Genomic DNA, 17,621 nt, shown 5'->3' on the forward strand with positions numbered 1-17,621 from the left:
CCGGGTTTGGATTTCGACCAGACGTATTCGCCAGTAGTACAGATGAAGACTACCAGGATTTTATTTGGCATCGCTGCTGAAAAGAACTGGGCAATACACCACTTGGATATCAAGGCTGCTTATTTAAACGCCGAAATAGATGAAGAGGTTTATGTCGAAATACCTGAAAATTTCCTAGAACTATGTGAAGAACTAAGAAGCTCGTTTCCTCATATTCCCCCGATATCTAAACTACAGGCAGAGGATTACGTATGGAAACTTAAGAAAAGTATATACGTCAACGCACCGACAGATTTGTCCACGTAACGAAAGATTTGTCCACGTAACGAAAGATTTGTCCACGTAACGAAAGATTTGTCCACGTAACGAAAGATTTGTCCACGTAACGAAAGATTTGTCCACGCACCGACAGATTTGTCCACGTAACGAAAGATTTGTCCACGCACCGAAAGATTTGTCCACGCACCGACAGATTTGTCCACGCACCGACAGATTTGTCCACGTAACGAAAGATTTGTCCACGTAACGAAAGATTTGTCCACGCACCGACAGATTTGTCCATGTAACGAAAGATTTGTCCACGTAACGAAAGATTTGTCCACGCACCGACAGATTTGTCCACGCACCGACAGATTTGTCCACGTAACGAAAGATTTGTCCACGTAACGAAAGATTTGTCCACGCACCGACAGATTTGTCCACGCACCGACAGATTTGTCCACGTAACGAAAGATTTGTCCACGCACCGACAGATTTGTCCACGCACCGACAGATTTGTCCACGTAACGAAAGATTTGTCCATGTAACGAAAGATTTGTCCACGCACCGACAGATTTGTCCACGTAACGAAAGATTTGTCCACGCACCGACAGATTTGTCCACGCACCGACAGATTTGTCCACGCACCGACAGATTTGTCCACGTAACGAAAGATTTGTCCACGCACCGACAGATTTGTCCACGCACCGACAGATTTGTCCACGTAACGAAAGATTTGTCCACGTAACGAAAGATTTGTCCACGCACCGACAGATTTGTCCACGCACCGACAGATTTGTCCACGTAACGAAAGATTTGTCCACGTAACGAAAGATTTGTCCACGCACCGACAGATTTGTCCACGTAACGAAAGATTTGTCCACGTAACGAAAGATTTGTCCACGCACCGACAGATTTGTCCACGCACCGACAGATTTGTCCACGTAACGAAAGATTTGTCCACGTAACGAAAGATTTGTCCACGTAACGAAAGATTTGTCCACGCACCGACAGATTTGTCCACGCACCGACAGATTTGTCCACGTAACGAAAGATTTGTCCACGCACCGACAGATTTGTCCACGTAACGAAAGATGTGTCCACGTAACGAAAGATTTGTCCACGCACCGACAGATTTGTCCACGCACCGACAGATTTGTCCACGCACCGACAGATTTGTCCACGTAACGAAAGATTTGTCCACGCACCGACAGATTTGTCCACGCACCGACAGATTTGTCCACGCACCGACAGATTTGTCCACGCACCGAAAGATTTGTCCACGCACCGAAAGATTTGTCCACGTAACGAAAGATTTGTCCACGCACCGACAGATTTGTCCACGCACCGACAGATTGTCCACGTAACGACAGATTTGTCCACGCACCGACAGATTTGTCCACGCACCGACAGATTTGTCCACGTAACGATAGATTTGGGTGGAGCATATCTTAGGAGTTTTCCTACTACCATATGTTTTTAACCAATCATATTGCAGGGGGCGTCATATTGGAAGTAACGATCCAGCCAGCCGGCTCGTTACTTCCAAATGATTTTGGCTTTGGAAGAAACGGTCTTTGGAAGTAATGGGCTTTGACCGGCGGGTTAACGCAAAGGCCACTCTAGTGGTAATTTTCTCAACTCAATGGTAGTCTGGAAGAAAAACACGTGGAGAGTTAGTTTCGGTTTCAGTAGTCAAATTTATGGAGACGTAACCTCTTTTATTCAAAAATTAGAAGCACTTATATAAGGTAATATTTATTTACAGTAATTAATTTAAGATATAGAAAGAAGGGCGATAAAGCCAAGGCCTAGCGTGAGAATTTAATTAGTGAAATTTGCATGTGTTAAATATTGTGTTTGTAACTTTCAACTTTGCATTGACATTTTATCAAAATAAACAAATCATATGGTGGTGGGGTTTTTGCATAATTACAAATCTTCGTTGGTCTCCATGTTCATCTAGGAAAAGTACCATGACCATTAAAGTTGTTGTTCAAAAATCCAAATCACATTAAAATTACCAGCTCTTCTCTGTTGGGTATCACATCACATGCTTTAATAATAGATTTACAAAACTCCTCTTTCAAAATAGCATTATTAATGGTGTTATACTTCTTATAATACTTTGATGATGCCTCTGTTAATTGCGTTTCATAGTTGCCTATAAAAAGTACCTTATATTAGCACGTATCAACCTTAGAATAAACAGATAATTTCTGCAACTTACTTAAGATGTATTCGCAAGTTTTAACCATCTTGGGTGGGCTAAACTGATAAACCACAAAATTATTCGTATTGCATATATTTTGGAGCTCCTTTTTAATGATTGAGAGACGACCATAAGATGACTTTAAAGTTTTATGAAGTTCTATGAGATTGTACTTATTAGTTTTTAATTGTCATTAAGCTTTGAAGAATGTAATTGAATTTAACTAAGGGGTTACCAGTCAGTAGGGCAGAACATCCATAGCAAAATAAAGCTGAAAATGCAAAATTTTATTAGAAATTTTATGTCAGTTAACAATGTAAATTGTTTTTTACGTTGGCCAATTTTATTGTTAGATGAAGAGTCAGAGGAGTCTAAGGCTAATTGAAATTGGAAGTTTATACTTAATAAAATTAAAGCTATGAAAATGTAGTAGCTTTTATCCATTTCTTACTTTGAAATATTGTCTACATAAAGACTTAGATGTAAAAACCACCCATTATCCCTAAAGATCAGTTGTTATCAGTTTTTATTGTTCTTCATGAAGTGTTTCTTTTGTTTCCAGTAAAAAAAAATGATAACCCCCGCTTTTGAGCTAAATCAGAATGAAAAATTTCTTATTGTTATAATCAAAGCACCCTACACAAAGGTACACCCATTGCCAATAACTCGTATTATCTCAGAAGTAGTAAAAATTTAAATTTTAGGTTTCAGAGACTGAAATAGAGTTTTTTAACAATGAATTCCGATTCTACTCAAAACCATACTTTCTACGTCTTATCTTGCCTGGAAATGTTTTAGAAAATGGCGAGGAAAGTGCAAAATACGACGCAAATACAGGCTCATTTACAATTAATGTACCTAAATCAAATGAAGGGGAGTTTTTTGAAGGGTTAGATTTTCAAACCAAACTATTATCAACCAGAAAACCAGCTTTTAAATCCCCTGTCATTGAAGTTTTAGGTAATAATTAACACTCGTAATTAGTTGGTGTAAAGATCAATCTAAATTTAATTGCGATTAAAGGGGACAGAAATAATGAACAAAGTGAGGATGAAGAATTTTGTTGGGATATAATTCAAAACCAATATACGGAAGACCAAGATACGTTAATAGAAGAAGCTCATTACGGTTTTGCTAACCAAAAAAATGGAGTTTTCACGAAACTTAGAGTATGGTTGTGAAAGTTTGCAGTTACTTTAACCACTCTAACTGATGTATAATAAATTTAGGATGAAATTCCTGACTTAGTTGATGTTAAAGACCCTGATAAGAAAACGATACAGCAAAGAAAGAAAGAAAAATCTGAATTGGAACAAGAACAATTTAACGATGACCATTACTTGTAAAATCCATTCATACCTTGCTTTTAAAGTTTAAAAATAAGTTAACTCAAGTTTTTAATTAAACTTCAGAGCTGATTTATATCAAGACAGCGAAGTTAAAAAGATCCTGAATTATTTACCATACTATATTGAACTCTACAAAAAGAAGGATAAAACCACCGATGTTGAATCTTTAATTACATTCTCGGAATCTGAACAAGAAAGGATGAGAAACTTACCTAACAAGGAATATATCCTTCCAGAATTCTAGAATACATAAGCTTTCAATTTAAATAAGCATTAATAATTAATTTATCCTTAATTAAATTAATACATCTATTAGATCACAGTTTAAAACAACAGGTTTTACTTAGCATTGTTGATATTCTTCTAGCGTATTGTTATAATTTTAGGACAACAGAAGGAGAAAACACTGTAATTATAATTATAATTAGATCTTTATAAGTTTAATTTAATTATAACATTTTAAAAACTTTATAGGTTGAAACTGCATGGACTGTAACAAAACTTAGTTCCACTTTATGTTGGCTAGATGTAATATTATAATGTAATTTATAAAAGTAATTATTTAAGATTTAATTATTTAACTATAGAGTTTTTCCTCCTTGGACTCGGTAATATTGTCTTTCATGAGACGTAGTTTGTGTTATCCTCTACACCGTAATTGGGAATTGTCTAAAACGGTTGTTCAAGACGCGATTTCTTTGCTCTCTCTAGGTATACTATTAATTATAATTATTATTATTATAATATAATTAATTAATATTTTTAACTAAAGCTAATAATTTCTTCTTTTTTTTCTCTCAGGTTCTAAAATGGTTTTAAAATGTTTCTTGGACATTCATTCCAATTTTAACAATAGTGACCCTTATTACTTATTAACTGAACTCTACATCACAGATATTTGCGTCTGGATACAAACTTTAAAGTAAGAACATATGATGTGCGTCCCGACCTAAGCCTAAATTTAATAATCAACAAAAAATTTGTTTATTTTTTTGATAGGAGTACAGTTTTTGTCAAAATGGCTGAAGCTCTAACTAAAGTGAGTGTGTGTTCTGGAAAACTCGGGGAAATCTATGGGGAAAAAACCTGGAAAACTCGGGGAAATATTTGAAGAAAAACCCTGGGAAATAAATGGGGAAAAACCTGGAAAACGCGGAGAAATCTATGGGGAAATAAATGGGGAAAAAACCTGAGAAATATATGGGGAAAAAAACTTGGTAGAAAACTTGGGGAATAACCTGGAAAACTCTGGCAAATCAGTTTTCCAAAAGTTGTATGAACCCTGAAAAACTTCTTTTTCATTTTAAAATGACTTCAATCTTTCTTAGATTTGTATTGAAAAACAAGATGTTGGTTTAGAATTAGTGGAACTTGAAGAAGCTGCTAGATTAGCCATTGATGAAGAAGGAAATGAGAGGACAGAGGAATCAACAAGCCAGCTTGCAAATCAAATGCAACAGTTACAATTGAACAAACCAAACAATGAAAATGTTAACCAAGAAGAAAGCAGTGATGATGATGATGAATCTGATGAAAGTTCGGAAGAATCAACAACTGATTCTGATGATTATTCCTCTCATAGTGAAATTGACTCTGACGATAATGAAGGTAGCAGTAGTGGAAGTGAAGATGAGTGTTTAATATTTGGGAAAGATGAACAATCTCATGAAAGGCGAAGATAAGAAATCATTTGGTTTAAAAAAACCCAAAAATATTATACACCATATTTTGATAAAGGTCTTTAATATTAATTATTCAAATCAAACGCCGTTTTTTTCCCTCCACAATTACATTTCATTCTTCTTTTTTTTGACCACCAGCATCCTTTTGTTTCTTCTGTTTCTTATTTTCAGCTTCTTCAATAGGAGCGGGTTTAACAAATGGAATTTCATTCTCCAAACCTAATTAATATTTTAATTACAATTAAATTTAAGATAACTTCGCGTCATCATTTTTTATAAGATTATTTACCAGGCGGCATAAACTGCTTTAAGGCTTCAGGCACTCTGATACCGGTTTCAGTTTGATTATTCTCCAAAATGGCGCATATAACCCTAGTGGCGGCGCACATTGTCGCGTTCAACATATGGACGTATTCCACTTGGGCATTCATCTTTTTCGTTTGTCCATAACGAACTTGTAATCTTCTGGATTGATAATCCAAGCAGTTTGAACAAGAAACTAATTCGCGGAATGCTTTGGATCCAGGAAACCAAGCTTCTAAATCAAGTTTTTTGGCAGCTGCATTGTTTAAGGCGCCTGTTAGTGATAAAAGGGGTTAAAAACTATAGAACTATAGTGTTTTGACGCTTGCAAGAAGTCTCCCTCTTACCGGAGACAATGCTAACTACTCTATAAGGTATCCCCAAAACTTGACAGAATTCCTCGGCATTGGCAATCATCTCGTCAAACATTTCCCAGGACTTATTGTCATGAGGGGAAGTCAAACAGAACTGTTCAACTTTCTCAAATTGATGAACTCTAAAGATGCCTCTCGTGTCTCTTCCGTGAGACCCTACTTCTTGTCTGAAACAAGTTGAAATTCCCGCGTATCGAATAGGAAAAATGTCAGTTGGAAGCCATTCATCTTTATGGAAGGCCGCAATTGGTTGTTCGGAAGTAGCAATAAGGTATTTTTCATCCACTTTAGTGTCCCCGGACTTGTCCTGTTCTTTGCCAATAACCTTGTACAATTCTTCGTCAAATTGGCTAAGTTGGGCCACTTCCTGCATTACATCTTTCCTCATAAAGAATGGAGTATAAACTGGCTTGTAATTCTTTTTGTGAAGGATTCTAAGAGCTAATTGGATCACCGCGTGTTCTAAGAAGACTGCTGCATTCTGCAAATTAATTGTTATTTGATTAATAATACGGATAAAATGGTTAGCTGGTAAATTTACCAGAAGGTAATATCCCCTTCCTCCTGAAGTTCTTGCACCTCTTTCACCATCCATTCCATCTATCATGTGGATTAAATCCACATGGGAATATTTCTTTTCAATGTCAATGTCACCCCATGTTCTAACAACACCATTTTCATCCTAAAAATGATTTTAAGATTGCCTACATTAATTTTTAAATTAAAACTAGTAAACTAAACATTAAGGTATCATACCTCATCATTACTTATAATAACAGACCCATGAAGCAAATTTCCAATTTCTTTGATAGATTCATTCCTCTCTGTTTCTCTCAAAGCAACATCTTGAGTACATTTTTCTAGTTTCTCATCCAACAAATTACGAACTGATTTAATCTGATTAATAGTTAATGGCTAAACCAGTAAAACATAAGATTAGTTCACTATAAAATGAATTTAGTTTGCAATTTTGAAGTACTAATTACTTGGAGTATTTCCGATGTTAAATTATCTAGTACATCTAAAATTGACTGTGGTAATGGACTGTCATCTCCGAGTGCCTCTTTTTTCTTTTAAAATTAACTTAAGATTAATGCCAAGCCATCATTATGAACTGTCAAATGTAATGTTTACCTTCATTTTATTACCAATTTCTTTGCTGCATAGATTTTTAAATTTATTTAAAATATCTAATTGGCCGCGAACTAAGGAAATAATACATTGTTGCAGTTTAGAATGATGCAAAAATTGCATCACTATTATTTTTTTAAATTTCTAATGCATTCTCTATGGGCAAGGCCTAAGAACACTCACGTCTTCTCCATGCTGTATCAGCATTTACGACTTTATCCACCAAAGTTACATCTTTAAACCTTTTTCTTTGAAGTTCCCGTATTTTATTAGAATCTCCGCCTTTATCATCACGAAATAATTCGATATCCAAAACCATTTTAATTTAATTAAACTTTAAATAACACTTATGCAAGAACAAATTTAAAACCCGGCACAAGCTTGATCAGGGATGTTTGATATATCGTCGACACTCTATAGGGATCGGCCTCTCTTGACAAAAGGTGGGGTAAAAAAGCGAGCCGTCTCAAAAATCGGACGCCTGGTGTCAGGGAGCAGCGTAACTATATTCATGACGTCAAGTCACGAGAAATTCAAAGGTGGGAAGAAAATGATTTACTGATTGGTTGAAATAAAAATGGCGCAAATTATGAAAGATTGGCCGCGCAATTTCAACGAGTTATCTCAAAATTGCCTTTTCCATACCTTTTCACTCTTTTAAACTGAAAACTATTTGTAAATTAAAATATATTTTTTTAAAATGCCTGGAACTTTTTGTTCCGTTCCTAACTGTGGAGCAAAGTAAAATATCCAAGATCCTTTTTAAGTTTCCTAAACAGAAAATTCTATACTAAAAAGAAAACATTCACCTATTTATACTAAGTTTAATATCAATTAACTACTACTCACTGAAATAACTTGAAATTTCAAACAAATAAATAAGCTTCTCGTTGTTTTCGTCCATGTTTTAATTCCGAACATAACTCTCTTCATCGTTGTTTTTAAACTTTTATAGGCCTCGCAGAGGGGCAGTACTACTAGCAGACGAATCATCACATAGTTACGATGCTCCCGCAATTCAGATGGCGCTGTCGTCGGCCTCAAAAACTTGCCCCTTTTTTTAACATTACGGGTATAGGAAGAGGCCGATCCCTATAGAGTGTCGATATATCAAACATCCCTGGCTTGATGCCACCAAGGCAGTCACGTGGCTAAGACAAGTTGCGTATTTGAATTTTCGTCTTTTACCGCTACGAGGCGGTAGTTTGTGTTTCAACTTTTTAATGAAATTAATTAATCAGTATTTAATGATAATATTAGTTAAATCACTTTTACAATACGCTAAACATTTTTAATTAAATTTAGGTCATTTTAAGCGACTTTATCATTTTCAGTGGTGTTTTAATAATTATAATTCACCTTATTCACGTGGCTTGAATAAATTTGAATTTCCCGCCTGTTGGGACGCTACTAATTTCCATAAGTTTCCAGCATACCAATTTTTTTGCATAAGGCCGCCATTTTCAAAAGTTAGCTTAAAAAATACTAATTTGCATAAATTCTGAAACCTTTTCTTGCATAAGGCCAGTATTTTCAATAGTTTGCAGCCAATATACTAATTTGCATAAATTCACCAGTAAACTTCCCCATGCATAAGGCCGTTAATTTTAAAAGTTTGATACAAGATTACTAATTTGCATAAATTTACCGAAAACTCGATGAAACTCATAGTTTTTTCAAGGAAACCTATTAAGTTATTTACGCTCATAATTTAGCGATTAATTTTATACCATAATATCAAGGGTTTCATAGGTTTCAAACCAAATTTGTATTTTGCATAAAAAGTATAAAACAAGCAAACTCGATGAAACTCATGGTTTTAAGGAAACCTATTAAGTTATTTACGCTAATAATTTAGCGATTCAAATATCGAGGGTTTCACAGGTTTCATACCAAATTTGTATTTTGCATAAAAAGTATGAAAACAAGAAAACTCGATGAAGCTCATGGTTTTTTCAATGAAATCTATTAAGTTAATTACAACATTAATTTTAAATTTCCATTTCGAATTTATATTACCATTTCACAATTGAAATTTTATTAAAGAGTAAGTAAAGACATTTTCCTGGAAAGGTTAATTCCTTTATTTTTGGTAAATATGAAGTGAAAAATGTTCATTTCTAAAGTTTTATAAAAATCCGACGAGCGATTATTGAATTATAATGAAAACAAAACGAGATTTAGAAAAGGCAACTTTTGTAAACATTGAACACGTGCAATATAGATCTGACGTCAAGTGAGGTGGCTCCGTTATTGGCTGGTATAATGCATTGGTTTGTTATGGGAAGGCGTGTCTAATTCAGTCCCTCTAAAGGCCCGTTCAGACGACACTCTTTTTCTCGCTACGCTCGCCGTGCTGAGCTCATCAGATTTTCTGGCTTCACCAGCCTCTAGAAAATGCACTGTTCACACGGCCAAAATTTTCTCATTCTCGATCTCGGCAAAGCGAGAAAAAAAGTTGAAAAAATTCAACTTTTTTTCTCTCTTTGCTCGGCACAGCCAATGGAGTGCTTCCGAAATAACGTCATTCTTTGTTGTGTAGTCTGCTACTCTGTGGAAATGTGTTTTCTTCGGTTTCACTAGTCCGAATCTCTTGAAATTTTACTGATAAGTATATTGAAGGATTTTAAATTATCGTGCAAAGTTTTAGAACGATTAGTTGTTATCCAAAAAATTCATTAAAGTTTTATTTATGCATAATTAAAACCTTTTTTTTTAAGAAAAGAACTATTCGTTTTAAAACTTTGCACGATAATTTACAACCCTTCGATATATATCTCATTCAAATTTCAAGGGATTCGAACCAGCGGAACCGAAGAAAACACCATGGATGAAGAATGCGCGTGAGGAAATTTGTTTTCACTCTACAGGATAGGCAACTCCCTATCTCGAGCGACAGAATATTCTGTATACACTCTGTTACAACGTCGGTTGTCAGCACGCGTAAAGCTAGGTCTCTATGTAATCTAGCCTTGCGCGTGCTGACAAGAGACAAAAAACTTCAGGATATTTTAAACTGATTTTAAATCCTGAAGATCCTGAAGTTTTTTGTCTCTTGTCAGCACGCGCAAGGCTAGGTTACATAGAGACTTAGCTTTGCACGTGCTGACAACCGATGTTGTAACAGAGTATATACAGAATAAGCTGTCGTTCGAGATAGGGAGTTGCCGATCCTATAGCGTGAAAACAAATTTCCGCACGCGCATTCTTTATCCATGAAAACACATTTCCACATAGAAGCAGACTACACAACAAAGAATGACGTCATTTCGGAAGCACTCTATTGGCTGTGCCGAGCAAAGAGAGAAAAAAAGTTGAATTTTTTCAACTTTTTTTCTCGCTTTGCCGAGATCAAGAATGAGAAAATTTTGGCCGTGTGAACAGTGCATTTTCTAGAGGCTGGTGAAGCCAGAAAATCTGATGAGCTCAGCACGGCGAGCGTAGCGAGAAAAAGAGTGTCGTCTGAACGGGCCTTTAGATAATATTTCTGAATGGATACTACCAAATACTACCGCGGCTAGTGAAAAAACTCCCAGACCGCTTCGGTTTCCTACTAAACCTCAAAGGAGACTGGCAGTCTAGCACTATCAGTAGGAGGCGAGATACTAACTGGTGGGAAAATATGGAAAGAAAAGTACCAATTTTACTACTATCAGAGCGGTCTAAATCCCTAAGCTGTGACGTCAGACCGCAGAGACAAATTCAATTCTATTTGGCGGCAATTTTAGCACCTCTTTTTTTTATCAATATTTGAAGTTAATTTTTAAATATTTAGAGGCGAATTTTTGGTGAAAATTTATTTTATTCTGAATGAGGACGTGGAAATCTATAGAAATGTATGATTTCTATAGAAATTTAAGAAGTAGTCAAAATGTCTTTACTTACTCTTTAACATTAAGTTTTAATAATAATAATAATAATAATAATTGCTTTATTAGGAACATCCATTAAGATTAATCTTATTTACAGTGGAGTCCTATAATTAAATTAATTAAAAGAGAAAAATAAAAATAATACAGGTTAAAATCATGTAGTTTACAATGATTCATTAAGGTAGTTTGAAGCACCCGGAGGGGGTTTGGTCTATGTGGGGGTTTATTTCATTTTTATACCGGTTATTTGTTTTTGTTTAATTCGAATTAGTCAGAAATGTAATTTCGAACTGCATTTTTAAATTGGGTTATCGATTTTAGCGATTTAACCTCATTGTCTAGTTTATTCCAACATGTTATGCCTTGAAATTTGACACTTCTATCTCTATTACGTGAGGTACAGGTTTCAGTGTAAAAGTTAAGCTTATCTCCCCTTGTTCTCAGATCGGAACTGCTTTTTGGGAACCAGTTTGAAACGTATTCTGGTACGATCGAGTTTTTGACCTTAAACATGAAGATTAACAGGTCTGTGGAATAGTTAAAATCCGGCGTGTTTATTTGCGCAACTTCTCTGGCCAGTGTCGCTGAAGAGTACTTGCGTTCATTGGAAATTAGTTTAGCACACTTGTTATGAAGGGAATACAGTTTAGTTTGGTTGGCCTTAGATGTATTGTGGTAAAAAATATTGCAATATTGGTTTTACACAGGAATTGTAAAGTATACGTAAAGTCTCTGTGGGAAGATTATTTTGTAGCGGTCTAAGTATCCAGAGACGAGTGTTTACCTTCTTGAGGACGTATTCTACGTGATTTGACCAGGAAAGGAGCTCATCAAGCCACAGGCCTAGATATTTATAGTGTGTTACTCTTTTTATTGTCCCGTCGCATAGTGAAGTTAGATTATTTGCTAGTTGTCTCATCTGCTTGTTCGGAGAGATTAACATAAAATTTGTTTTTTCGGTATTTATGATCAGACCCTTTTTAAGTAGAGTTTCCTTAAATGAACTCAGATCCTGTTCGGTGTCTTTAATTAGAGTCTGCAGATCCTTGTCTGATGAAATTAGGGCTGTGTCGTCAGCATATTCTTTTGATTTGGATGATTTTAGGCATTTGTGGTTGTCGGACGTATATATATTGAAGAGAAGGGGGCCCATAACACTACCCTGTGGGACCCCGTGTTTAACGGACCCTTTTTCCGAGTAATGTTCGTTGTGGAAAAGGACTTGTTGCCGATTTTGTAAATAGGATCTAAACCATTCGAGGACTTTGTCACGAATTCCTATGTTTTCGAGGTCTCTAAGCAGGTTGGCATGTATCACAGTGTCGAACGCTTTAGAAAGGTCGATAAAGACCAATATTACATAGTGGCCCCTTTGTAGGTTTCCTAGTACTGTTTCGAATAGGTCAAAAATGCATGTAGTGGTGGAATGTCTTGCTCTGAACCCGCTTTGGTAAGGATATAAAATTTGATTTTCTTCGAGATAATCGTATACGTTTCTGTAAGCAACGTCGGTTGTCAGCACGCGCAAAGCTAGGTCTCTATGTAACGTAGCTTTGTACGTGCTGTCAAGAGACAAAAAACTTCAGGATCTTCAGGATTTAAAATATCCGCGAGCTTTTTAGCTCGAGTGCACGGACCTCTAGGCCTTAGTTTCAAATACGTGAAGTAGACTGTATGCAATTTCACACGTACGGAAAAAGAGGGGGTACCTCAAACAATTGGAAGAGAATTGTTCTTTTTTGATTATTAATGAAACAAGTTGGGAAAACCAAAATATTACCTCTCCGAGTCAAGAGAAGGACTACTTACAAACTTATTTACCCAGATATGGAAATGTTTCTTTTTTTTTATGAACAAATACTGAAGTTAAAATTTATGAAATCTTAAAGCAGTATACAAAGCATAGCAAATATACTGTAAATCAGACGACATTTTACATCCAATAAGGATATACTTGTACACATTAAAATCATCCGATGGGGGAAAAACGGGAAATGAAGAGATAAAACTTTGGAGGGATATTACCTTTACGTGTTTGTAAAGGCCAAAATTTCTACTCCTCAACTGTATACCCTCTATGTTCAAAGCCATATTCACAACAGGGTTGCCATGAAAACACTATCCTCTCGTTTCACCTCAACGATTTTCTTAGTTTGTCAACATGACTGTTAACGTTACATAACACCAAAGCTAATTTGTGGCTACACACACTGAAGGTAAATGCGCACCATAAAAAGCATGAAAACACGAAGCTATAATCCGATTACGATCAGACCTTTCTCTGATCTGGGCTGCGTTCAGCAGAGTTCACCAAAAATAACAGCGGATTTTGGAAAACGTTTACCGGTGAGATCTGTCGTCATAGCTTTTCTCCGGTCATCGGTGTCTTAAAAATGACGCTAGCGGAATAAAGCGTGCAAGGTACCAAGGCTTAACAAAAATTCTATAATAATATATTTAAAGAGATAGATGACAACAACTTTTATAATTAAAATTAGAAACTAACACGTCTCTTAAAATTCTCGCGTGCTCAACTGGTTTCACGCCAATTAAATTAGTGCTGTGCGAGTACTCGATAAGACTCGAGTACTCGATCGAGTATCGAGCCGAGTACTCGGCTCGATACTCGATAAGAGATTTTCTGAGACTCGAAAACGATTCGAGTATCAAACCAAGGCTCTATAAATACTCGAACCTGCTTTTGGAAGGCCTTTAACTCTGAAAATTGGATGTATTAGCTATAAAAATCCACTAGAAAGTCACGTTTATTGGTTAACACACGCATGTTAGTGTTTATTAGGTAGTTTAGATCATAATGCCAGTGTAATGTAGTAGAGTAGTAGCTCCTAGCTGGTTCAATAGTGGAAGTAAAAGTAATAAAATACAGTTAATAATAGCGTTGACTATTATAATTATAATTAAATTTTTATTTTATTAATTTATTTCTTCTTCTTTTTTAAGTTCAGCTTAGTAATTTTCGTTTGGGACTTTGCGCGAAGGATAATAAAGGCTAGTAAGGTGAGGAATGAGATTCCGAAGAAGATATTGATGAGGAATTAGTTTGTTAAATTTAAAGGAAAGAATTAGAAGACTTATACTGTCTGGGAATTGATGGAAGTAGTTGTCGATGATCAAAATTACACTAAATGTCTATAATTAGAGCGATAAATTAACAGAAAGTGCTGAAATACTGCAAAACCAATTCCCAATTACTCGATAAATACTCGAAACAAATTTTCCAACTACTCGATACTCGATTCGAGTACTCGAGACTCGGCTCGATACTCGATAAGGGAAAATTTCAATACTCGAGACTCGACTCGAAACCAAAAATTTAAGGCTCGCACAGCCCTAAATTAAATAGCTATAGTCCCATCAGAATCAGCAAGAGCTATTTGAATTAATTCCTCCATGTTTTTTCGCCAAGCTGAGAACTACGCGTTTTACGTCACCAAAGAGAATATAGGGGAGGAGTGAAAAATGGGGCAAAACTTGTCACTCTTTTCTACCGCGCATCTTCAACGCGCAGTACCGAGGCATTTCCGTTTGTGACATTAAATGGTATGTAGGTGGCGCTACTGAGCCGGAAACTCTCTCGTACCGCTAGTATAATTTAGGCGAGACAAAAACCATTTACGCTTGTGGAGCGTAGGACATTGCTAACAGCGCTAAGCTCTGCTGAACGCGGCCCAGATTTCCACCATGATTATAAAATCTAAGCCTAATTATTTAAAAGTGTATTCTAGAGGGCCGGTAGGCCCTTCTAGATAAGATCCCACACCCTCCCGTAATGTTAAATGAAAATTCACAGATTTTCGCCGATTTTCCCCTAGGAATAACATGGGGTTTTTGGTGCTCCTGCACATCGAATCATTTAAAAACTACATGGAAGTTAGCTTTCGGAATACTTTTAAATTAACAAGTAACTATTCAAGTGTGCCTTTTTCAAGTTTCATCAAATTTAATTAAGTCTAAGTATGTTTTAAAAATGTAAGTACCTCAAAAGATTATTCTACAGCAGACGACGCTAATTTGCCATTTCACCGCCTTGAAACTTTGACTTGATATTTATCACTAAATATAACACTATATTTATTAAAAACTTCTCTGGCGGGTCTAATTTTCGTTTAATTATGTGTCTCGGTTGAAATTCTATACTTAAGATACCTTTTTAATTTATATTTTAGACGTTAGTTTCGACCAAGGCTTAAGTTGCCTTACTTAGACCATGGATTTATAATAGAAGCTTACGCTTCGTGGATATTTCACTGTAGTCTTCAGTAAGGCATTTTTTTCAAACACATTTATGTCACAAAAATTCGCGCGGGTGGGGACTGGGGGGGCTGATGACGTAGAAATTGAGGTAAACTTTTTTCTTTCGGCGCGCGTGCGCGCGCGCTTTTCTAAAGATAATTTCGCGCGCGCTATTCAAAATTAGAATTCGATCACGTGAAAAACTTCAACCCCCCTCTGAATTTGCCTCAAATTCTACGTCACAAACGCGCGTGCCAGGCTGGTACTATTTCAGACGAGGAATAAATGTTGTGCGCGTTTTAAGGTGAGTGAAATATCCAGAAAGCATAAGCTTCTATTATAAATCCATGCTTAGGCAGTCTATTGAGTGAGTCAATGCAATGAGTGATTGTAAAAGCTGGAGCCTGGAAGGATAGATGGATCAGTGTTGGAAATAAGGATATTTTTAAAACTGGACCTGTGGCCTAGGTATTTTAATTAAATTAACTGTCCACGGTGCCACGTAAACGTACAAGGGCAGTGCACGCAATGTCATGGATAATTGCAATCGTAAAGTGGACTGTAAAAGATACGGCTTTGATAGTTTAAAAATCGTGGCAGGTTTGTTTTGAAGTTGACTATAAAGCTCGGGTTCTAAAACGAATTGTGAGCCGTATCATATAAGAATTAGTAGAAGTGTAGAACCATTTTTAACCTCGTCCTAGAAGTGAAAAATTTCGCATTTCAGGCAAATATTATTTTATAATAGATTAATACAAATAAAGACTGAAGGAACAGATATTATATAAAAAGGACTTGGTTTGCCCAAGCCTAAAAAACAAAACGATAAGAGTTTTTTCCAGTTGACTGAAGCGCGGATATTCTATTTTTCTATATAATTTTAAAGACAATCTGTATTTTACTACTCTTTAGAATTTAATTCAATCTCCTGATTTTACTGGTAATGGATTTATTTCCTATAAATTAATTGAAATAAAATATTACTTATCTCAGATTTTTCATGATAAAATTTTACGAAAATGGAATTGTTGTTGAAAAATCTGAGATAAGTAATATTTTATTTCAATTAATTTATAGGAAATAAATCCATTACCAGTAAAATCAGGAGATTGAATTAAATTCTAAAGAGTAGTAAAATACAGATTGTCTTTAAAATTATATAGAAAAATAGAATATCCGCGCTTCAGTCAACTGGAAAAAACTCTTATCGTTTTGTTTTTTAGGCTTGGGCAAACCAAGTCCTTTTTATATAATTTAACTTTCGGCTCACTCTGAACCGTTAATGTCTCTGCATTACAGAAACGAAAACCAAACCCAAGCGTTTACTTTTTGGTTCACTAGGCCTATTGACTAATAAAAGTTCATTTGAACAATATAGTTGCGTTCTTCTTGAAATCACTTTAGAAAGGATTATCCTATAAACAGATGTAGTATAGCTTAAGTAATATATAAACATCGATTTCAAATAATAATATTAAAAAATTCTTGGGATATCAAAATGAAACAGAGCTTTATAGCTACAAAACCACTAAAGGCATCGAATTTACGAAAAGATATTTCCATATATTAATTATACATTATGAGAAAACCAAATATTAAGGTTTTGAAGGATTTCTTTCCACAAAACAAAGCGAACTGCTAACGCGCTGCACTAAAGGACGGACATACACAGACTAAAACAGACTGCTTTTTAACTCTTTCCGTTTTAATTTTGAGATGAGAAACAAGATTATCTTAAATATTAAAATAAATATAATTAATATTAAATATTTTCTTCGTTAGTTGTTCGCCTTATTGAGCGTTACATCGTGTTGATAAAGAACAATTAAACATTCTTGAGAGACTTGACTAATATTGGCGTTTGAAATGAAGCATACGCCGGTTGCTTCACCTTACTCAAATAGGTAGTATATAAGGGTTTCGAATCGCAGCTATGGATAAGAACAGCGAAATTGCGTGAACCTTTGGTGGAAGCCCCACCTTAGGGAGGCCGGACGTTTCTCGTAACCCTGGCCGATCGCCGCGTATGTCTTAACATTAAGGATGATGATGGAGTAGAAGCCAGGTGTACAGACTGGTGTCCATGTGGGGTGGACAAAAACAAAGACCAGAAGATGGTGGTGTAGAAGCCAGGTGTACAGACTGGTGTCCATGTGGGATGGACAAAAACAAAGACTAGAAGATGG

General features: G+C 35.7%; 3 protein-coding genes across 3 annotated transcripts; 1 reads left to right on the forward strand and 2 right to left on the reverse strand.

Annotated features, from left to right (window-relative positions):
- The first annotated feature begins 1,873 nt into the window (after positions 1–1,873).
- On the forward strand, positions 1,874–5,584 carry LOC149587432 (protein SHQ1 homolog). Its single transcript, XM_089863282.1, has 12 exons — positions 1,874–2,009; positions 3,033–3,116; positions 3,175–3,430; positions 3,494–3,639; positions 3,700–3,812; positions 3,883–4,043; positions 4,127–4,227; positions 4,294–4,347; positions 4,407–4,530; positions 4,621–4,741; positions 4,819–4,858; positions 5,148–5,584. The coding sequence occupies exons 2-12, from the start codon at positions 3,042–3,044 to the stop codon at positions 5,499–5,501; spliced, it is 1,545 nt and encodes a 514-aa protein (XP_089719408.1). The 5' UTR covers positions 1,874–2,009; positions 3,033–3,041; the 3' UTR covers positions 5,502–5,584.
- LOC149587433 (uncharacterized) lies at positions 1,959–3,040 on the reverse strand. The gene is made up of 5 exons (XM_089863284.1): positions 2,803–3,040; positions 2,706–2,741; positions 2,489–2,629; positions 2,283–2,422; positions 1,959–2,220 (listed from the first exon to the last, which is right to left on the reverse strand). The coding sequence occupies exons 1-5, from the start codon at positions 2,912–2,914 to the stop codon at positions 2,191–2,193; spliced, it is 459 nt and encodes a 152-aa protein (XP_089719410.1). The 5' UTR covers positions 2,915–3,040; the 3' UTR covers positions 1,959–2,190.
- On the reverse strand, positions 5,546–7,628 carry LOC149587434 (serine--tRNA ligase, cytoplasmic-like). Its single transcript, XM_089863283.1, has 8 exons — positions 7,493–7,628; positions 7,313–7,383; positions 7,165–7,248; positions 6,935–7,093; positions 6,720–6,860; positions 6,152–6,659; positions 5,791–6,078; positions 5,546–5,720 (listed from the first exon to the last, which is right to left on the reverse strand). The coding sequence occupies exons 1-8, from the start codon at positions 7,626–7,628 to the stop codon at positions 5,614–5,616; spliced, it is 1,494 nt and encodes a 497-aa protein (XP_089719409.1). The 3' UTR covers positions 5,546–5,613.
- Positions 7,629–17,621: the final 9,993 nt, after the last annotated feature.

This window comes from Phalangium opilio, unplaced genomic scaffold, assembly GCF_054372755.1.
Source record: "Phalangium opilio isolate 3A_F unplaced genomic scaffold, DU_Popi_V2 ptg001156l_1, whole genome shotgun sequence".
Classification (NCBI taxonomy): domain Eukaryota; kingdom Metazoa; phylum Arthropoda; class Arachnida; order Opiliones; family Phalangiidae; genus Phalangium; species Phalangium opilio.